Source organism: Lemur catta, chromosome 1, assembly GCF_020740605.2.
Source record: "Lemur catta isolate mLemCat1 chromosome 1, mLemCat1.pri, whole genome shotgun sequence".
In the NCBI taxonomy this organism is placed as follows: domain Eukaryota; kingdom Metazoa; phylum Chordata; class Mammalia; order Primates; family Lemuridae; genus Lemur; species Lemur catta.
In genome coordinates, this window is record NC_059128.1 from 78,679,468 (window position 1) to 78,702,110 (window position 22,643).

General features: G+C 39.5%; 2 protein-coding genes, 1 long non-coding RNA gene and 1 other non-coding gene across 5 annotated transcripts in view; 3 read left to right on the forward strand and 1 right to left on the reverse strand.

The window, feature by feature from the left end:
* Window positions 1–4,281, reverse strand: part of LOC123622090 — a 29,033-nt gene extending 24,752 nt beyond the window's left edge. Inside the window, exons 1-2 of the long non-coding RNA XR_006729410.1 lie at window positions 3,995–4,281; window positions 443–589 (exon numbers count right to left, since the gene is read on the reverse strand). This is a non-coding gene — a long non-coding RNA (uncharacterized LOC123622090). The remainder of the gene's footprint in view (window positions 1–442; window positions 590–3,994) is intronic.
* A 29-nt stretch (window positions 4,282–4,310) lies between these two features.
* LOC123622042 (E3 ubiquitin-protein ligase makorin-1-like) lies at window positions 4,311–6,049 on the forward strand. Its single transcript, XM_045528087.1, has one exon. The coding sequence runs from the start codon at window positions 4,347–4,349 to the stop codon at window positions 5,793–5,795; it is 1,449 nt and encodes a 482-aa protein (XP_045384043.1). The 5' UTR covers window positions 4,311–4,346; the 3' UTR covers window positions 5,796–6,049.
* A 5,433-nt stretch (window positions 6,050–11,482) lies between these two features.
* On the forward strand, window positions 11,483–18,196 carry TRIM69 (tripartite motif containing 69). Of its 2 annotated transcripts, none has more exons than XM_045528121.1 (5): window positions 11,483–12,101; window positions 15,174–15,415; window positions 16,187–16,209; window positions 16,294–16,418; window positions 17,602–18,196. In XM_045528121.1, exons 2-5 carry the CDS (start codon window positions 15,308–15,310, stop codon window positions 18,141–18,143), a joined length of 798 nt encoding a protein of 265 aa, XP_045384077.1. In that variant the 5' UTR covers window positions 11,483–12,101; window positions 15,174–15,307; the 3' UTR covers window positions 18,144–18,196. The 2 variants fall into 2 exon arrangements, with proteins under 2 accessions (XP_045384077.1, XP_045384067.1); XM_045528111.1 differs by having other exon boundaries at window positions 15,182–15,415.
* A 2,082-nt stretch (window positions 18,197–20,278) lies between these two features.
* LOC123630869 lies at window positions 20,279–20,399 on the forward strand. The gene has a single exon (XR_006732810.1). It is a non-coding gene; the product is annotated as a small nucleolar RNA SNORA25 (small nucleolar RNA).
* The last annotated feature ends 2,244 nt before the right edge of the window (window positions 20,400–22,643 follow it).

A 22,643-nucleotide genomic window follows, 5' to 3' on the forward strand; every position in this document is an offset into this window, starting at 1 on the left:
TACTGCCAAATGTAGTGAAAATCAAGCAGGAATGTGAAAGAGGATGCCTAGGGATGCAGATCTTACACAAAGGGAGAGTGACATAGTTCTCCAAGAAAATACCCCATCCTATGGGCCAAGACCCACAAGCTGTTGTACAGAACAATGAAAACAGGCAAGCAGACTTAAGCTGGAGCTTCCTTACACCCATTTGTCACAAAAATTTGAGATATAGGGAAGGTGAAGTTGAACAAAGACAAATAAGCCATATTTGCAGCAAGCAGTCTGTTGGTGAGGTATAGTGAGGAGACAGACTCTTCGTTGTAAGAAACCCTGCAATGCTGATCATGAGGAAAAAAGAACTCATGCACACATTGTTTCATAAAGAAAATAGCCTCAAATATGGTTCCACCTACACCCTCATACAAGTCTCATGCAAATAGCTGGTTCAGGAAGAACTCACCTCATTCAAAGATGTTTTCAAAAACATAGCTTGGTGCGGTGGTACGAGCCCATAATCCCATAATCCCACTACTCTGGAGGCTGAAGGAGGATGGCTTGAGCCCAGGAGTCTGTGGCTAGTCTGGGCAACATAGCAAACCCTTGTCTCCTAAAATAAAAACAAAAACAAACAAAAAAAGATGTTTAAAGAAACAAGAAATAAATAGCATCTATAAAACAAGAATGGGAGAAATGTCCAGAGCAAAGCACAGAGAGCTATGAAAATGTGAAAAAGAAATTAAGAATAATGGAGACTAGAGTGAGAAGCTCTGAATGTCTGTCTGATAGTTTCAGAAAAGGAGGCTGCAGAGAATGGTGGAGAGGTAACATTCAAGGAGAAAATGGCTATATTAGGTCCAGACATGCAATACCCAGGTTTTGCCTGGGTTTGGGGAGATAGGTATCAGAGATAAGGAACACAGGCTGTGTGGGAAACTATGAAGCAAATGGCTAGGGACTTAAGCAAAGTATTTGGGTACATAAAGGGTGATAATCCAGGGATGAGATGAGGACAACATAAATAGTTATCAGTGAGAATGGAATCTGATGATGAGGCAAAAGATTCTTAGCCATGCTTCCCTGGCTAGAATAAATCTGAATAAGAGAGAAACTAAGCCCATAAGTACAGGTAAATACAAACTTCTAATTGGGAATGGAGGGTTAAGAATGAGGAGCAGAGCAGTTCTGGGTACTCAAATTCTCAAGATGACACACAGGAGATGGAGATAGCTCTGGCCTTTGGGATAGAATTCTTTGAATTCCCTGATCCTACCACTGACTTGAGTGTCAGAGCAAGTTCACATTCCTCTGAGCTCCAGTTTCCCTCTCAGGAGCAGGAGAATAACCTCTGGACCAACCCTCAGGAATTTTGCCTCAGAATAAATCTTCTGTCAATATTTGTTTTTTATCCTTCAGGGGGAGATGATATGCAAATTGAAAAATAGAAGCCAGGAGCTTCTAGTTGCACTTTGCCCTGGCCACAAATGTGGTGAAGGTCCAGATGTGGGCAGCTCATGGACAAAGCTTCTATGTTACTTATTTCTATGCCCTGGGAAGTATGGGCGTAGATACAAAGCTGGCATCATTGAATGTTTACTTATACCATCACACCCTTAGGTACTGACATTGAAGCCACTTCTAGTGGCTAGTCATCAAGTAGTAGCACATCCTGAAGGCACTATAATATAACTTTCTGCAAAGTTATATCAATTTATCCTCTGCTATAAAATAAGGGATTAATTACATTAGCTAATATTCACTGAGCATTCACTGTGCAAAAGGCTTCATATATAGTATTTTATTTAATCTTCATAAGAACTCTATGAGAATAGGTATTATTACCCCATTTTTAAGGAAACTGAAGCTTAAAGAGTTTAAGTATCTTGCCAGGGTCACATATTTGAACTCCTTACCTGACCCCAAAGCCTATTATCTTAACCATTGAGTCAACGAAGAGCCAATTAATATGTTTTGTGTAATTGAATTATTAAATGGATCAAATTTGTGAAGCAAAATATTTGGAGTAATTTCCTACTGCTCTAGAGGGACATATACAATTGGAAACCAAAAGAGATTCTGAAATTTTTGTACCTGGAAATCTTTTAGGAAATCACATCCATTGCCAGCCCTTTTAGGGAAAATCTGACCTTAAGGCAGAAGGAGAGAAACTGAAGTCAGGAATCAATGCTCGTCCTTGTAAAGCCCTGACTGGCAGGAATCACTTTGTAAGAAAGCATGTCTCCTCTTTCCACTCATTGTGCACATTCTCAAAGAGCAAAGAAAAGGCAAGGATTAGAGTTATGAAGTCCTTGGAAATGTGCAGAAGAAATATTTCATTTTTACCAGAGATTTCTTTTCCTGAGAAGTTTTGGGTTATAAATTTTTGAAATAATGGTTAATAAAATATTTAAGGAAAGTTTATTTATTGCTTTCCAGCCTTTATTCTTCCAAAGTAATTCTTAAACTTTGATGGGCAGATTTTCTGAAGAATTAACTTTAAGAGCAGAGAAATACAATTCATCTAGAGACAAACCATATGGCACAGCCAGATCAAACACAAGAGCAAGATACATTTCTGCTTCACAAGTTATGCCATTTTCACATAAGAAGGAAAGATTCTGAACTTTCAGACTTCTCAGAGCTTCTCAGAGTTAAAAGAGATTTTAAGTCACTTAATTCACTCCTTTCTGGCACATGCCTGAATATTTAAAATAATGGGAAGCTCACTATCACAAAAATAACTTTTTTTGCTATTATGAAAAAGTGTCTATTTTTACTGATTGGCCTTAAAGGAATAAGAATATAATAGGTATAGGCAGTAGTGTTTATTTTTTTGTCTAGAAATTATAAGCAAAATGCTTATAGCCCTGTTTGCTTCAACTGCTAAGGACAGAAATGAGTAAAACTAAAGGAATGATAGAGGAAATTGGAATCTGATCTTAATGATTAATATACATATAATGAAATTAAATTTTATAAGAAGTGGAAACTGGCAGAGATGATGATAACTCAGAATATAAAGGCCAATGTGTCAAAATTTCTTATTGATGAATTTTAGTGAGTTTTTCAGTGTTCTTGTAGTATCATATTCTCTCTATTCCTAGAGTTAGTTGTTGCTGCTTGTTGTGGGTTGCTACTGTTTGCTTGCTTAGTGACTTTTCTAAACTATTTTTATAAAGTCTTTGTTATATGTAGCCACTGAAACCTGTGTTCGATTAGTTCAGTGGTCAGCTAGTGTTTTGACAGAGCTTCCTCAAATGCCTGGAGCCAAGAATAAGAAATAAAAACAAAAAAGTACTCTTCCAATCTTTGCCAATTGGCTCTGTGTTGTGATGTTCCTTTAACACTTAGCCAGGCTATTTACAGCTCTGCCTTAACCTTTATTTTCTGCTCACGTGGGGCCCGATGGTCAGCCAGAGGTGAAAGCTCAGGGTCTTCTCAGGCTTTTTTTGAGCATGTGTCCATACCAGGACATGCTCATGGGCTTTTTGATTACCTGGTCTATGTGGGAGCTTTTAAAAGCCCTTGTTCCCTAGTGTATTTCCTTTGCAACCTCTTCCTTCCCAGGCTTTTTGGTCTGTTGATCGCTTATTGCTATGGCTTAGATATTTGTTCCCCCAAACCTTTGAAATTTGATCCTAACATTGGAGGTGGGGTCTAATGAAGAGGTGTTTGGGTCATGGGGGCAGATCCCTCATAAATGGCTTAGTGCTGTCCTTATGGTAATGAATGAGTTCTTGCTCTATTAGCTCCCAAGAGAACTGATTGTAAAAAAGAGCCTGGCAGCTCACCCTCCTCTTGCTTCTGCTCCTGCCATATAATCTCTGCACACACCAGCTCCCCTTTGTTTTCCACCATGAGTGGAAGCAGCCTGAGCCCTCGCCAGAAGTAGATGCTGGTGCCATGCTTCTTGTACAGTTTGCAGAACCATGGGCCAAATAAACCTTTTTTCTTTATAAATTGCCCAGACTCAAGTATTCTTTTATAGCAAACACAAATGGACTAAGACACTTACCTGACTTTCATTCCTTGACCCAAGCTGCTGTGACCAATAGTTTTCCCTTTAAATGCTTTCAGTGCAAGCAGGCTGCACATACTTATCCTCCTTTCAAAATCCCATAAAATTTATATAAAAAGAATAAATCTATAACTGTGTTAGAACACAGGAGACACAGCGAGGAAAGGAAGGCAAGGACGAATATATAAAATATAATTTGGGAGAGCGCACAGGGCGCGGCCCGGGGCGGGCGGGGACCGAGCGGGCGCCTCAGTCCCCCTCCCTCGCCGCGCCCCCTTCTCTCCGCCGACGGACCGGAACTACGTGGTCCCGGAAGTTCCGGGGCCATTGCTGCGGGGGATAAACAGTAATGGCGGAGGCTGCGGCTCCCGGAGCGACAGCCACAACGTCAGGAGCAGAGGCGGCAGCGGCGGCGATGGCAGCGGCCTCCCCAACCCCTCTCCCCACGGTCGCCGCCCCGGCTCCGGGGGCAGGCGTAAGGCGCGGCGGCAGCGACCGCAGCGGCGGCGCCTGGACTAAACAGGTCACCTGCAGGTATTTTGTACACCGGGTTTGTAAGGAAGGAGATAACTGTCGATACTCGCATGACCTCTCTGACAGGCCGTATGGTGCAGTGTGCACGGATTTTCAGCGAGGGTACCGTGTTTACGGAGACCGCTGCAGATATGACCATAGGAAGCCATTGAAACAGGGAAAAGCAACTGCGACAGACCTAGCTGCAAAATCATCTCCTGCGGCTTCCCCAAGTCTCCCTTCAGCAGTCGGGCCACCTGCTAAAATGGATGCAGGCAAAGCTAAGTCAAGAAATTCAAACTTGGCAACTGTAGGACCAGGTTCAGAGGACTGGGTGAATGCTATCGAGTTTGTTCCTGGACAGCCCTACCGTGGCCGTACTACCCCTTTCTGCACTGACGCACCCCTGCAGGGCTCAGTGACCAAAGAGGAATCACAGAAAAAGCAAACCGCTGTGAAAACAAAGAAGCAGCTTTGCCCCTATGCTGCAGTGGGAGACTGCCGGTATGGGGAGAACTGTGTGTATCTCCATGGATATTCATGTGATATGTGTGGGCTGCAGGTCCTACATCCAACGGATGCTGCCCAGAGATCACAACATATAAAATCTTGCATTGAGGCCCATGAGAAGGTCATGGAGCGCTCATTTGCTGTGCAGCGCAGCAAGGACAAGGTGTGTGGGATCTGCATGGAAGTGGTCTATGAGAAAGGCAACCCCAGTGAGCGCCGCTTCGGGATCCTCTCCAACTGCAACCACACCTACTGTCTCAAGTGTATTCGCAAGTGGAGGAATGCAAAGCAATTTGACAGCAAGATCATAAAGTCCTGCCCAGAATGCCGGATCACATCTAAGTTTGTCATTCCAAGTGAGTACTGGGTGGAGGACAAAGAAGAGAAGCAGAAACTCATTCAGAAATACAAGGAGGTAATGAGCAACAAGGCGTGCAGGCATTTTGGTGAAAGACGTGGGAGCCTCCCATTTGGAGGGAACTGTTGTTGCGCGCATGCGTACCCTGACGGCCGTAGAGAGGGGCCACAGAGACAGAAAGTGGGAACATCAAGCAGATACCGGGCCCAACGAATGAACCACTTCTGGAAGTTCATTGAGGAAGCAGAGAACAGCACTCCCTTTGACAACAACGAAGAAGAGGTTGTCATCTTTGAGCTGGCCGAGATTTCGCTTATGCTTTTGGCTACAAGTGGGGACAACGCACTGACAGATTCTGAAGATGAGTGGGACTTGTTTATTGATGTGCTAGAAGATTTTTATGACTTGGATCTATAGCAACCTTGCGTGGCGCGTGAACTGGGCTGCCGAGCCTCAGACAGTAGCTGTCCCCTGTGCTGGTGTGGTAGTGCCTGTGTTTCTCTTTTAGGCAGGCCTGTCAACTCCAGGTTCTGTTGTAATGATTTTTACCCAGAGCCTGTCTTCTCAATCCCTCACCTTTCCCCAAGGAGTGTGTTGTTTTCTCTGTTTAAAAAGTTACAAAAATAGGCCGGGCATGGTGGCTCACACCTGTAATCCTAGCACTCTGGGAGGCCGAGGCGGGTGGATCGCTCGAGGTCAGGAGTTCGAGACCAGCCTGATCGAGACCCCGTCTCTACTAAAAATAGAAATAAAAAAAATTATCTGGACAACTAAAAATATATATAGAAAAAATTAGCCTGGCATGGTAGCGCATGCCTGTAGTCCCAGCTACTTGGGAGGTTCAGGCAGCAGGATCGCTTAAGCCCGGGAGTTTGAGGTTGCTGTGAGCTAGGCTGACGCCACGGCACTTACTCTAGCCCGGGCAACAAAGTGAGACTCTGTCTCAAAAAAAAAAAAAAAAAGTTACAAAAATAAATCTTAGGCTGGGCACGGTGGCTCACGCCTATAATCCTAGCAACTCTGGGAGGCCGAGGTCCCAGGCAGGAGGATCACTCGAGGTCAGGAGTTCGAGACCAGCCTTAGGAAGAGCGAGACCCTGTCTCTAATAAAAAATAGAAGGAAATTATCTGGACAACTAAAAATATATAGAAAAAATTAGCCTGGCATGGTGGCGCATGCCTGTAGTCTCAGCTACTCGGGAGGCTGAGGCAGAAGGATTGCTTGAGCCCAGGTGTTTGAAGTCGCTGTGAGCTAGGCTGACGCCAGGGCAAAAGAGCGAGACTCTGTCTCAAAAAACAATAAATAAATAAATCTTAAAGTTAGTTTTTTTGTAACAGGACTTTAACTGTCAGATAGTTAGTGTAGCTTTGTTGTGTTATCAACAAACCAGATTTGTTGGTTTCAATCTTGTTTTCAACCAGATTGTGTTTATGGACTTTTCACACTCACTTTGAGGACCACCCCCCAGGTTCAAAAGTAAAAGCACTGGCCATGCTTTGGAGTCTAAGAATAGGAGTGTCGGGTGCTGGCAAGTAGCCTTCTGCTACAGACTAGGAGGTGGTTCCTTGGGGTTTGCAGTGAAATCTGTACATCTGTGTTTTTATACCTGTTCCCTACCCTGGAGTCCCTACCATGTACACTTGTTCTGTGGTTTTGATCTCTTGTTTAATTGCATGTAAGTAATCCTACTGGGTAACCAGAATCAGTTGTGAATGTGTTAAGATTTCTACTGTGTTTTGCATGATAGGAAAATTGAGAAAGAATACATATAAAAGATACAGGGTCACAAAATCAATGCAGAGTTGGAAGTTGACTCCCAAGGGCTGGTAGACTTGATGTGAGTGTGAGTGTGTGAGATAAGCTTCTCCCTGCATAGATGCAGTATTCTTAGCCTTAGTAGAAAAACTTGGTTTAGTGGTTTCAGCTTTTGTGTGGCAGATAGATCTTAAAGGACAAAGCAGTATACTGGTAGTTGTTAATATAGCAGTGCTAGCTCTGTCTGTCTATATACATAGAGAAATTGGGGTTAGCCATAGAGGTTAAAACTATCTGGTTATCCCATATATTAACACAAATTGGCTCTTGGACACACAGTTGTATTTAATGTTCTACGATCTAGCCTTTCCAATCCAGGCACTTTTTGAAAAACCTTTGTCCTCATTTGAGGAGTCTTATTGTCGGGTTTTTCTGTTTGTTTTGGTCGGTATTTGCCTCATTCCACCCCTGAGCTTTCCAGGTTGACAGATGTGATTCAAAACTATGTTCTAAGGTATTTATTATAGTGGAATAGTTGGTTTGCAGCAATTAAGTAATACTTTTCCACTAAAGGGAAGGGTTGGTAATTGATAAGATGAGCTAAAGTTCAGTTAGAAGAATTCCTTGATCAGAAATTTTACCTTTGCATTTTGTTGCTCTTTTTCCTGAAAATAACTTGGAGATGCTCCTGGTTTGTCCATCCACTGCTTTGATTCCTTGGATCCCACCCATTCTTTCACTTTAAGAAAAAAACAGGCCGGGCGCGGTGGCTCACGCCTGTAATCCTAGCACTCTGGGAGGCCGAGGCGGGTGGATTGCTTGAGCTCAGGAGTTCGAGACCAGCCTGAGCAAGAACGAGACCCCGTCTCTACTAAAAAAAAAAAAAAAAAAAAAAAAAAATAGAAAGAAATTATCTGGCCAACTAAAATATATATATAGAAAAAATTAGCCGGGCATGGTGGCACATGCCTGTAGTAGTCCCAACTACTCGGGAGGCTGAGGCAGTAGGATCGTTTAAGCCCAGGAGTTTGAGGTTGCTGTGAGCTAGGCTGACGCCACGGCACTCACTCTAGCCTGGGCAACAAAGTGAGACTCTGTCTCAAAAAAAAAAAAACCAAAAAACCAAATAATTGTTGCAGAGATCTCTGTATTTTGCAGCTGCCCTTTTGTAAAGAAGCACTTTTCCCAAATAAAACAATTTAAAATGTATATATAATTTGGGGGCCTGGTGCAGTGGTTCATGCCTATAATCCAAGCACTTTGGGAGGCCAAAGTGGGAGGATTACTTGAGGCCAGGAGTTCGAGACCAGCCTGGACAACATAGCAAGACCCCATTTCTAGAAAAAATTTCAAAATTAGCCGGATGTGGTAGTGTGTGCCTGTAGTCCTAGCTACTTTGAAGGCTGAGGCAGGAGGATAAGTTAAGCCCAGGTACTTGAGGTTGCAGTGAGTTATGATCACACCACTATACTCCAGCTTGGGTGACAGAGTGAGACCCTGTCTCTAAAAAATTGTATATATATCTATGTGTGTGTATGTGTATGCACGTTTATATAAACATCAAATCAGGCAAAAAATAGTATATCGTTTAGGTATATATGTATTAAAAACATAAAGTGATGTTAGGAAATGATTAACACAAAATTCAGGACAGTGGTCATCTCAGGAATAAGGGGAAAGTCATATAGGTGGTAAGGAGTATGTGAAGAGCTTCTGGGATATCTGGCAAGGTTCTGTCTCTTTTCATGAGCACTTATCTATTAATAATTCAATAAGCTATATATTTCTTTTATGCTGCTTTCTGTATTTGTGTTATACATAAAAATAAAAAGTTTAAAAAATAATTAAGAATTCTTGTTCAATAATAGATATCATTAACAAAGTGAAATGACAACCCACTGAGTAAAAATAGATATTTGTAATGCATGTATTTGATTAAAATTCATATCTAGAATACATGAAGAACTTCTGTGAATAAATAAAAAGACAGAAAACTCAACAATAAAATAGGTGCCTTGAGCAAGCACTTCACAAAGAAGGAATGCAAACAGACAATTAACATAGGAAAATGGGCCCAACATCCATAGTTGTCAGGCAAATGGAGATTAAAGCCACAATACTTCTACACATTCATAGCTTAAATGAATATACCTAAACTGAGTTTTGACAAGGATTTGGAACAATACTGGTGGCAGTATAAATTTATACAACTACTTAGGAAACAGCTTGGCAGTATCTACTAAGCTGAATATATGCCAATTCTATGATCTACTCCCAGGAATATACCCAAAAGAAATGTATACATATACTCACCAAAGGTCCTGTGCAAGAATTTCCTGGCAACACTGTTTATAATAGCCCCAACTGGTAACTATCCCAAAGACTATCAACAGTAGAATAAAGAAGTAAATTATGGCATATTCATACAATGGAATATTATACAACGAGAATGATTGGACTACAATTATGTACAACAGTAGAGATAAATTTTACAAATGTCACATTAAATAAAAGAAACAAGCAACAAAAGAGTTTATATTCCATGGTTGCATTTATATAAAGTTTTAAAACAGGCAAAATTAACGTATAGTGTTAGAAGTCAGGATAGGGATCAACCTTGGTGAGGGGAGGTGACATGAAGCAAGGATTTAGGAGCTTTTGGGAACGTGCTAATGTTCTGTTTCTTTATCAGTGTAATTATCATATAGATATGTTCATTTTATGAAAAGTCAATGAGCTACGGACTTATGATTTTGCATTTTTTCTGTATATTTCTGAAATATGTTTTACAAAAAGGAGTAGGAGGAGTCTTGGATGGTTGATGATATGCCACTGACTGAGGAATATTATTGATCTTCCAGTTCTTTGTACATGATTTCTAGAAAACAAAATAAAAGTAATAACCAGTAGAGCAGAAGTTGAAAGTAAAGCTTTCAACTAATACATGGAGATAGTAGATGAAAAGAGGGAAGTAAAACAAAATACATTTCTTTGGTTGAATACTCTTTCTTCCTCTGCCTTGGTTCTCCATTAAAGTTTAAATAGTGTAATAAACTATGATGTTAGCGCTGAATTTGTTGGATCACTTTCAAAGGAGAGATTATGGTGCTTTTACTCTAGTTGCACCAATTCTCAGCTCCTTTAGGAATGGAGCCCACCATTTTGGAGTGCTGAAATGGACAAGAAAGAGAAACTCATTTTAGCTGTTCTTTTCCAAAGGTATCCTCCAACCTCTCCTCCAACACTGAACCAGGCAACTATGTTAAAATGAATGATTCAGTCACCCACGTACCCTCCAAAGTGGTGATACAAGATATTACTATGGAGCTACACTGTCCACTGTGCCATGATTGGTTCCAAGATCCACTGATGCTAAGCTGCGGCCACAACTTCTGCCAAGCCTGTATCCAAAATTTTTGGAAGCAGCGAGCAAAGGAAACATTCTGTCCTGAGTGTAAGATGCTATGTCAGTATAGCAACTGTAGATTCAACCTTGTACTCGAAAAGCTGGTAGAGAAGATTAAGAAGGTACCCCTGCTCAAGGGCCATCCACAGTGCCCAGAGCATGGAGAGAATCTGAAACTGTTCAGTAAGCCAGATGGGAAATTGATCTGCTTTCAATGCAAGGATGCTCGGTTGTCTGCAGGACAGTCTAAGGAGTTCCTGCAAATCTCTGATGCTGTCCGCTTCTTCACGGTGGGTGAGCCCTGGGCCTTGAGCAATCCCTTAGGAAAACTTGGAAAAATCTTTTGTAGGATTTCTTCTCTTTTCCAACCCTATCCCTTTATTCAAATAATGATTAGAAACCTCAGACTACTCAGAAAATACAACATATTTTGCAAAGTTATTTCTCTAGAGTTGCTGCTTGTAAGAAAGGAACAGTGGAGGAGCTCTGGCCTACTCCCTCAACCTAATATTTACCTAACTGCCATGACAGCACTCTACTAAACACTGTGTAGCATGTGGGCATGTAAGATATTGATCTTGTCATAAAAGTTTCAAAATTTGGTCAAGTTGGCCGGGCGTGGTGGCTCACGCCTGTAATCCTAGCCCTCTGGGAGGCCGAGGCGGGTGGATCGCTCCAGGTCAGGAGTTCGAGACCAGCCTGAGCGAGACCCCGTCTCTACTAAAAATAGAAATAAATTATCTGGCCAACTAAAAATATATATAGAAAAAATTAGCCGGGCATGGTGGCTCATGCCTGTAGTCCCAGCTACTCGGGAGGCTGAGGCAGTAGGATCGCTTAAGCCCAGGAGTTTGAGGTTGCTGTGAGCGAGGCTGATGCCACGGCACTCACTCTAGCCCGGGCAACAAAGTGAGACTCTGTCTCAAAAAAAAAAAAAAAAAAAAAAAAAAAATTTGGTCAAGTTTAAAATGAAGAAAATAGCAGAATCAATAAAAGTCTACTACTGAGAGTTAAATTTTGTTACATTTGTAATTCATAAGTGTTTACAATTTCTGAAAAGAATGGAGAAAGCTGAAATAGTTAGAGGATGTACAGAGAAAGGACTTGGACTGGGAAATCATTTGGATTGGGAAGGGGAGAAGGAAGAAACAAGTGTTCTAGGTGAGAACAACCTAAGTAAAAGTACAAATGTTGAGAACAGTGTAACTAGAGTAGAGAACATATAGAGTTCTATTACCTTCTTCAAACTTCTATAGCTAGCTAATAAGAGGGCAAAACTAAGTTTTCTGATGCCTGTAATTTTCTTCACAATTCTTAAAAGGGACAGGAACAATGATACAGGGAAAGGGAAAGATTTTTGCAGCAAGAGCTTGCTTTATTCTGGCACACTGAAGCTTTGAGGAGATGTCCTTTATGGCCCTTTATCTCCCAACTTGATGTGGGTTAATTCTATTTGATATTTCCAGGAGGAGCTTGCCATCCAACAGGGTCAACTGGAGACAATCCTGAGGGAGCTTCAGTCCCTGAAGAACATGCAGAAGGATGCTATTGCTGATTTCAAGGTGAGAAGCAGGGTAGAAGGGTTATGAGATCAAACTGGAATACACCCTCCCAGCTGTGAGGGTGTAGAGGTGCCTATACATATATTATAAATACATTAAATGGCACTTGGGCTATAGAATTGGAAAACTGACTGTTAGGGTGGAAAGACATATGGTGGTGGGGTAGGTTCCTAATAGTTGATCAATAGAGCAGATTGACCTTTCCTCTAATATGTTGATCCTTTTGACGGTTCAATCACTAGGTGATTGTTGTGGTTTGAAATTTGTCTGGTCTTTCTGTTTATCTATGGAAAAGTAAGGAATTTACCAGAAAATATACTAAAGATTTCTATGTCCAAAGAAATACCTTTCTTTCCTTTGCGGTTATAACTAGGCATCTCTCAGGTTGCCTGAGGACCAAGATCTCTCAGGTTGCTGGCTTTCTCCATCTGATTTGATCTTTCTTAGCTGCCCCCAAACTAAATAAAGCTATTGCCTACACTTCATAGGAGCTCTAGGACAACATTAATGGTTAGAGATTTGGCAAAATCAGTACCTAGGTTGGGGATGCAAAATTGGGAGTTCTATTTCTTCATTAATTATTTCATGTAGGAGAGCCTTCTCTGGCATTTGGCATCTGGAAGAAGAAATTTGTAGACTCAGGAAAAGAAGAAGGACAGATAGTAATGATGTCTTCAGATAATCTTGTTTCTGTTATAAGAGCTCCTAATTCAGCTATTAGAGTCAATAGGATCTTGACTATGAGAGTCCACATTCATTCATTCAATAAATATTTATTGAGTGGGTCAGGCATTATACTACTAGATGCTGGGGGTGGGAGACAGATGTTAATTAAACAATCCTACCAATAACAATAAAATAACAACTGTGATAAGTACTATAAATGACAATACAAGGTATTATGAGAGCATATAAATGGAGAAGATAATCTAGACTGGGGGAATGGAGTGCTCTGAAGAGTCACTTATTAAAAATTGATAACTGAAGGATAAATAACTTAGCCAAGTGAACTGGGTGAAGGGAATAGAAAGGAGATGGCCTGGAAAAGAATGTTCTAGGAAGAAATAAGAACATATGGAAAAGTCCTGAGACAGGAAGTTAGTTGGTATGTTAAAAAGAGAAAAGTATAATAAAGCTGGAGCATGCTAAGCAAGATGATATTGGTGAGGCAGAAATGGGCCCAATCATGTAGGCCCTTGTGTAGATAATGTTAAGAATTTTGAACTTCAACCTGTGAATAATGAGAAGCCATTAAAGGCTTTTAAATAGGACTTGTTTAGAATGGACATGGCATTTCATCATCTCATTTTGAAAATATCACTCTGGCGGCTGTGTGGAGAATGGATTGGAGAGAGGCAATGGCAAGGACAATGGTTAGAAGTCTACTGCAATGGTCCCAGAGAATGATGATGGTGCCTTGGTTTAGTGAGGCAGTGGAGATACAGAGAAATAAATTGCTTGAGCATATGCTTTGAAGGTAAGAATTTACCTGGATGTGGTGACTGATTAAATATGAAGGGTGAGTGGAGATGTCAAATAAGCAGTTGTATATAGGAATCTGGAGCTCAGAAGTTGGCTGAAGCTGGAGATAAGAAGTCAGCAATGAAAATAAGTTTACCGAAAAAAAAAAAAAAGAGATAAAAACTAAAAAAGAAAGTAACTATTAAAATTTAAAAAAAAAAGAAGTCAGCATTGGATGGTATTTAAAGCCATAGGAGGAAAGGATATTGCTTAGAAAGAAACTGTAGAATTAGAAGGGGAAAGAGCCCAGGACAGAATATCAAGTAAGTCTAAGACTCAGAGCTTGGTTAAAGGAAGTAGAACCAACAAATAAGACTAAGAAATAGTGGTGAGAAAGGTAAAAGGTAAACTGAAAAAGTGTGAGCTAGAGGAGAAGGAGTTAAGACTATTTTAAGTGTCCAATAATAGGCTGGGCACGGAGGCTCATGTTTGTAATTCTAGCATTCTGGGAGGCCGAGGTAGGAGGATCGCTTGAGCTCAGGAGTTCAAGACCAGCCTGAGTAAGAGCAAGATGCTGTCTCTACAAAAAAATAGAAAAATTAAATTACCCGGATGTGGTGGTACATGCCTGTAGTCCCACCTACTCGGGAGGCTGAGACAGGAGGATTATTTGAGCCTAGTTTGAGTTTGAGGTTGCACTGAGCTACGATGACATGACTGCATTTTATCCAGGGTGACAGAGCAAGACTCTGTCTCCACACACACACACAAAAGTGCAATAATAATTATAGACCATAAAATCTAAGCTGGATAAGAGGGGACATGAAGATAGAAGATAGAAGTTTATAAACAGAAACAGAGGGGTCAATGAATAGGAGGTTTCAATGAGATCCAATAATTGTAGTAGGGGTACCTGAGTGAACCTAGAACACAAAAAGTTATTCTGGAGATGATGCAATTCCTGGGAAGAATAAAATCCTAGGTGTGACTATGGGAGTGAGTAGATATAGGTAGAAATCACCAGAAATGAGAATGAGGAGGATGAGGAACAGAAGTCAGGATGACAAATGGTTCACCCATAAGGATGCTGAGGTTACCCAAGAAAAGAGCTACATTATCCATTTCAGCGCTTTCGAAACTGCTCATCTCCTGCTGCTTCTTCATTGTCCTGGCAGCAGGAATGGCACCTCCCTGCTCCAGTTCTGATTTCTAGATAAGGACAGTTCTTCCAGCCTCCCAATGGCCCCAGTCTAACAATACCACTTGGTAGATATTGGCTTACCAATGTAGGGGGGTATTATTATTCGTTCTAGAATGTTTGATTACCTCCATGGTCTTATTTATATGGCAGTGATTACTGCCTCAGTACTGCAGTAGGAACCTAGAGACCATTTTCAACTATTTCATCCTTAACTCTGAACTATTAAACGAGTTGGGAAAGAGGGAATAAGTTTCCCACAGGGCTTATTTTAGTGTGGTTGAATGTTGATATTCAGCAGCCATTTGTATGCATTTTTCTGTGATGATATTTCCTAAGCAAGTGAGTGTTGGTGGTGTGGCTCATATCCCCAAGTATTAGTCTTGGTAATAACTGTGGTGATAATCATGGAGGTTTCCAGGAAAACAAGCTACATCTGCAGCAACATGTATCCTTGGAGTTTCTAAAGCTGCATCAGTTCCTGCACAACAAAGAAAAGGACATTTTAAACGAGCTCCGGGAAGAGGGGAAAGCCTTGAATGAAGAGATGGAGCTGAATATGAACAAGCTTCAGGAGCAGGGTCTCCTAGCCAAGGACTTGTTGGTGAGCATTCAGACACGGATGGAACAGCAGAACTCCTTCGACTTTCTCAAAGTGAGACTCCATACCAATATGATTATGGGTATACTTAGCGGGGGAAGAGGTTTGGAAAGGATACAGAAATGGCTTTTCACTGCCAGGGGAAAAAAACAAAGCAAAACAAAACTGCTATAGTGCTTTTAAGATTTTCTGGGAGAAAAACAGGAGGCTACTTTAGCTTTATGCTCAGCAGAAAGCTTTACTTTCATCCTTCTAGAAAATAAGATAATAAAAATCTCAATAATAATAAGCATTAATATTTTAATATTTTTCCGTAAAGAACTTTGAAGCTTTATTTCTCAAAAATAAAAATGTTGTAGCCTGAGTTATACCTTTGACCGGCTCTCAGCAATCATTAAATTGACCTGTCTGAAAAGCTGTTTGCCAATCTTTGCTATCTGAAGCTTCACTTCTAAAGAAGCACTCAGGAGCTTAATTGGCTAGAGAAAGGAAAAGCAGCCTTAGGACTAGAATATCTACTGTGTTTTTCTTCTGAGACATTTGAAAGTATAGATAAAAATAGCTTAACCTTAATTATTGTCTTATTAGCTTCTCTCTTGTTCCCTATAAAAGGGAACTATAAAAAATGAGAACAAGGTAAGGCCAGTTTATCCTGGGTTAGATCAGGGATGCAGATTAGAAAAGGCATATGAAGGATGAAAGAAGTTGGTACAGATGGATTGGGGACTATCTGCACAAATTCTAGTGATGGCCAGTATCACCAAAGAAATTTTTGGAGTTGATGAATAGGCATCTGACATCTCTATTTCTCCTTTCCTCTTCTAGGACATCACAACTTTGTTGGATAGGTAAGTGTTTCCCTATGGTATTCTTAATGTCCTTCCTTCATCCCTGGAGGATGTCTAAGGATAAATGGTTTATGTCCACTCCAGCTTGGAGCAAGGAATGAGGTCATTGGCACCCAGAGAGCTCATCTCCAGAAAGCTGAACCTGGGCCAGTTCAAAGGTCCCATCCAGTACATGAAGTGGAGGGAAATGCAGTCCACTGTCTCTCCAGGTATCAGTATCAGTGGGTAATAACTACTGGTTCCTGGGGCTCTTAATCTATGTTTCATCTGTGGAACCTCTTCTGTAGTCCTAATTAGTACTTTAGAGTCTAGGATGGGGGAAAGGGTAAAGTTTAGCCAAAAGGAGGCTAGTTGGTATACCTGAATTTCTTCTGGTGCCACGACCTAAGAATTTATAACTTTGTACTGGTAAATAGATAAGAGTTTTTATATCAGAATTACTCCTCAGCCTATGATTTTGTCTGACTGTTCTATCAAATGTGGCAGTAGACAAAATTTTACTCTGTTTTGCTAAATCAGCTATATAAATCTATGGGGCTTCTATGCCCTAAAGAAGGAGGTTTCTGTACATACTCCTTTGTATGTACATAGGGTCTTTACAGGCCCTCTTGTGCTTGATGTTCATACCATAGAGTATAACATATTAGGAGATCGTTTAGATCTTCAGTGCTTCAGAAGAAAACCAACAATTTTAATAGATATACCTAATAAGGGCATTAAGTTTTTATGTTCCTGGCCAGAGGCGGTGGCTTATGCCTGTAATCCTACCACTCTGGGAGGCCGAAGCGGAACGATTGCTTGAGCTCAGGAGTTGAAGACCAGCTTGAGCAAGAGTGAGACCCCATCTCTATTAAAAATAGAAAAAATTAGCTGGGCATGGTGGTGCATGCCTGTAGTCCCAGCTACTTGGGAGGCTGAGGCAGGAGGATTGCTTGAGCCCAGGAGTTTGGGGTTGCTGTGAGCTAGGCTGATGCCATGGCACTCTAGTCTGGGCAACAGAGTGAGACTCTGTCTCAAAAAAAAAAAACCCAAAAAACAAAGATTACAAAGTACAACCTTGATTTTATAATTATTAGGTTCAACTGACATAAAATTAGACTGCTATGAAAGTTTCTAAAGTACAGATTTACATTATTTGCATTGATTCATTTAATAGAGCATAAATTACTTCCAAGTAAAGCCTGATTTTTACCCTAACTATAAAAAATGTCTAGAATATAGCAACATGGATACCCAAACAACAAAAAGTATATAAGTAATTGCTTACCTAAGAGTATATGGTGTATGGGAAAATAAAGCACTGGTATCTCTGTAAATAACTGTCTTTTACTATGGGAATTTGCATTCACCCCCTTTTCTCCCATGCCCTACTTTCTCTTACTTTCTTGCTAGGCTTATGTCCACTAACTCTGGACCCTAAAACAGCTCACCCAAATTTGGTACTCTCCAAAAACCGAACCAGTGTGTGGCATGGTGACGTTAAGCAGGTATTGCCCGATGATCCAGAGAGGTTTGACTCAAGTGTGGCTGTGCTGGGCTCAAAAGGATTCACATCTGGAAAGTGGTATTGGGAAGTAGAAGTAGCAAAGAAGACAAAATGGACCCTCGGAGTTGTTAGAGAATCCATTATTCGGAAGGGCAGCTGTCCTCTAACTCCTGAGCAAGGATTCTGGCTTTTAAGACTAAGGAACCAAACTGATCTAAAGGCTCTGGATTTGCCTTCTTGTAGTCTAAAACTGATGGACAAACTCAACAGGGTGGGCATATACCTGGATTATGAAGGAGGGCAAGTGTCCTTTTACAATGCTAAAACCATGATCCACATTTATACCTTCAGTAGCACTTTCACAGAGAAACTTTATCCCTACTTCTGCCCCTGTCTTAACGATGGTGGAGAGAATAAAGAACCATTGCACATCTTACATCCACAGTAATTATACTATTGTATAAATTCAGAGTGATATTAAAGAGGTATTGAAATAATTTACCAGTCTCACTGGATTCTCTTCTCAATTTATGGGAACTCTGGAATAATGAAGAGAGGATTCATAAATCAAATTCCATTCTCAGTATCCTAAATGGATTTTGCTGGAGCCTTTCAAGATTTTATTCTACTTTCCTGGGGTCTTCTATGACAGAAAAGCCACTCTCCTGAGAGTAATCATCATGCTATTGTTACTGGACCAAACTACAACTTGAGTTTGTGATGCTTGGGAACCCTTTTCAAATGAGCCCAGAAATTCTATCATGCTGTCATTATTCTCCAGCATAGTAACTCTTAGTAGATGAATTTTCAGATGTGTACTCTTCTTCCTATTTAATTATCTTTTGATATAAATTTTCATCTCTTATTTCTTTTCTAGAATTTGTTACTATAATTTTAAAAACCTGCTCAGAAGCTTAAAGAAAAGTGTAAGAAATGGTCTGGGCTAGTTTATAATCTTGTTTTGAATTTTCTCAAGATACTTCTTAGTCTAGCAAATCTCTGACACTTTCTCTTCCTTTTTCAGTTCCTTTTTCCTGCTTTATCTAACTATAGGAGCCCTTGTTTTTCTATATTCAAGTACAGTTAAGTATTTCCATCTACTTTTGATTATGTCCTCTTTCATCATTCCGGCCTCTAATTTGAGTAGTAGTATTTTTCATCTTGTTCTCTCCAATGTACTCATCCTTCAGCTTGTTCCTTCTTTCTAAATCTAAAGTTCTTAACATCACTGATCTCAGCAGTACTCTTGATGAACTGTCTGTATTTCTTTTCCTTGGAAGGCCCCATCTAAATGGGCTTCATTCTCTATAGCTGACAATTTTGGGGAGACTTTTTAGGGCCTTCAGCATTGGCCCTTTAAAATTACAATTAGCAGAGGTTTTTTGGCAGGGCAAAATCTCACTGTCCCATCTGTCATAATGTGAAAAACAATGCATATACAACAGATAATGTAGCACTGGCATATACAACATGCATACATTTATAACTGCTGATTTGCAGAAACAGCCATGACATGATTAAAGCTACATTTTAAAAATTACTTTGTTTTTTAATGAATTAACTTCAATTAGAATGTAGTAAGGACCTGGAACATTTTTGTGCCTGGAACCTTGCTTGATGTTTTGAAGGGTATACAAGAAGACTAAAAAGCAAAAAGGAAGGCATGTCAATAGAGAGAAACATAATCTAACTAAAAATTAATTCACTTCTAAGGTACAAATGACAGCTAAAATATATTATTCATTTTTCTTTTCTTTCTTCTTCTTCTTTTTTTTTTCTGTCTCAAAAAAAAAAAAAATTCAGATGCCTGGACCCCACCTAAGACCAATTAAATAAAAATCTCTAGCAGGTGAGGCCCAGGAAGTTGTAGTTTCTAAAAGCGTTCAGATAATTCTAGTGTGTGGCTGGGGCAGAGAACTACTGAACTAAAGGAACATATTTTCTTCTTTTATCTTTTTGTTTTATAATAAGTCAAATTTACAAAAAAGTTGCACATTTGTATAATGAACTCCCATATACTCTGTACGTAGATTCACCAATTATTAACATTTTGCCACATTTTCTTGGTCTTTCTCCCCCCAGATCAAATCCATATGATTGTGTGTGTGTATAATTATTATTAATGTTGTTTTTGTTGAACCACTTCAGATTACATTGCAGGAATTATAATCCTTGTCCATAAACACATCAGCAAATATCTCCTGAGAACCAGGTATTCTCTTATATAATCACAGTACTAAATTATAAAATTCAGAAAATTTAACATTGACATAATACTTCTAGCTAATATACAGTCTAGATTCAATAAGTAAATATTTCTAATGGTGGGGTTTTAGGCACTGTGGTAAAGAATTTTAAGTAGTATGACAAAGAGTTTGGGTAACAGAGGAGAACCTAGTTACTACCTCTTAGAATTCTAGATAATTAATATCTAAAATCTGTCTTGCTACAAAGTACAGAGAAAGGAAGGCCAATATTCATCAGAATAGTATGAGAAAATCCTAAGGAAAAGTTGTGATTAAGTTGGGGATAGTGAAAGATGAGTAGGAATGGATATAAATTCTAATCTAAATTTGGAAAAATTGGTCATTTCAAAGAAGGCCCATGGAGTTGTGAAACCAAGAGCTCTTAACACTGTGACCAAATATTGAAGTTCTCTGTAGAATGATACAACACTAAACAGTTTTCCTGAGGAGAAGTACAAGACTTAGCCATTAAAAAAAAAAAAGAAAGAAAAATTTGGAAAAAAAATCTTCTTAAAAATGAATATTTTTATGGTGATGGTTGCATAATGACATAAACTAAAACTGAGCAAACTGTATACTTAAAATGGGCAAATTTTACAGGATGTAAATTGAACCACAATAAAGTTGTTTTTTTTTTAAAAAAAGGAAATAAATTAATTTTTTATTCAGATGACCAAGGGAATGATGACAGATCACAGGTGTGCACATACATATTTTCCACTATCTGTAAGCATCTACCTTAATATTTTCTCTGACATACCACCTCAGCTCTCCAGTATTTGTCTTAATATGGATGACATAAAATTATTTTCCCACAGTTTTCTCAGATAAGTGGTTATTCTGTACTGAATAATTTGAACAATCCCTCTACATAGAACTCAGAATATAGCTTAAGGCATAAATCCTTCTAATGAATATGAATTATAAAACACCAATATGGAACATCCTTGCTAGAAATAGACCCTGAATGGTATTCACAAGAAGCATGAGTGGAGCTATCTTATATATTGTGTCTCAGGTGACAAGAGATGAGACTAATTGCAATAAAAACATCCCATATGACATAGAGGGTAAAGGAGGCCCCAGTCAATGTGTTAGCATTCACTGATGTGAGATCCTTAAAAGGAGAATGCCTTGAACTTTTCTTGGACTAAATGAACTTTTAGAACAGCTGTGGTAATGTCATTGCACAGTTTTATAATAACATAGCTGAGATACTGAAGAGGAAAAAAATAGTAAAACTGGATTACCAGGTATTTCCAAAGAAAGAGATACTCTAGATAACTTATCAGGTGGATAAAGATGGTTCATTCAAGGTCAAATATTTGTTTAACTACTTTCGTTAAAATTCTGCTACGGTGATATGCTTTCTTGCTTATTTTGAAAAATTAAATTACAAAATACACATAGAATAGTGTAGGTAATATACATGTGCAGTGTTTTTAGGGAGTGACACAAAAAACCCAAACACTCATTAATTGACCACCTAACTTTGGAAATAGAATAGTAACAAAATCTTTGAAGGTCCTTGTGTGCCTCTCCCAGCCCTTAAGTAATCATTATTCTGTATTTTGTTTTTAACTTTTTTCTTTTTAAAAATAATTCATAGGTATGTTTTTCCAACAAATGTACTATTTAGTTTTTTCTATACTACATATGTATACCTACAAATGTAGTTTCATTCTGCCTCTTTTTGAACTTTAAATGAATGGCATCATGTATGTCTTCCCTGGCATTTAAAAAATTCTAAAATTATGCTGTATTCCATTGTAATTCCAAATTGTTGTACAAAAATATAATTTACATATCTAATCTACTGTTGATATTATAGATAAGTAGTTTCTAGTTTTTTTTCTTTTGCTATTGTTGCCATAAATATTCTTGTATATGTGTACCAGTATATATGTGCATGGAAGCAAGAGTGTTTCTAGGTATATATACATGATAAATGCTGGGTCATATGGTGTACACATCTTTAATTTAGTGATGCTGAATTGTTAGTCAAAATGACTACGCAGATTTACATTTCTACTAGTAGTGGGAGTTCCCATTAATTTATGTCTTTGCCAACTCAATTTTTACCAATAAGGTGGGTACATAATAGTATCTCTTTGTGGTTTTGTCTCTCAGGTTTTGTCTTACATTTCTCTAGTTACTACTGTGGTTGAGCATCCTTTCATAAGTTTATTGGTAATTTGTAGTTCCTCTGCTATGAAAACCTATCCACATGTTTGCTCGTTTTTCTATGGGGTTGTTCATCTCTTTGTTTTTGATTCTTAGGGTTACTTTATATAGTTCAGATACCAATCCCATGTCAGTTATTTGTCCTATAGGTATCTTTCCCCTATTTTTGACTTGTGTTTTCACTCTAATTATGGTGACGGCCGGGCTCAGTGGCTCACACCTGTAATCCTAGCACTCTGGGAAGCCGAGGTGAGAGGATCGCTCGAGATCAGGAGTTCCAGACCAGCCTGAGCAAGAGCGAGACCCCGTCTCTACTGAAAATAGAAAGAAATTATCTGGACAACTAAAACTATATAGAAAAAATTAGCTGGGCATGGTGGCGCATGCCTGTAGTCCCAGCTACTCGGGAGGCTGAGGCAGTAGGATTGCTCGAGCCCAGGAGTCTGAGGTTGCTGTGAGCTAGGCTGACGCCACGGCACTCTAGCCCTGGGAACAGAGCGGACTCTGTCTCAAAAAAA

Coding starts and splice junctions, on each gene's coding strand:
- LOC123622042 (XM_045528087.1), top strand. CDS start 4,347: ATGGCGGAGGCTGCGGCTCCCGGAGCGACAGCCACAACGTCAGGAGCA.
- TRIM69 (XM_045528111.1), top strand. CDS start 12,072: ATGCAGAAGGATGCTATTGCTGATTTCAAG. Junction 16,210..16,293: donor ATCACAACTTTGTTGGATAG/GTAAGTGTTTCC, acceptor TGTCCACTCCAG/CTTGGAGCAAGGAATGAGGT. Junction 16,419..17,601: donor GCAGTCCACTGTCTCTCCAG/GTATCAGTATCA, acceptor CTTTCTTGCTAG/GCTTATGTCCACTAACTCTG.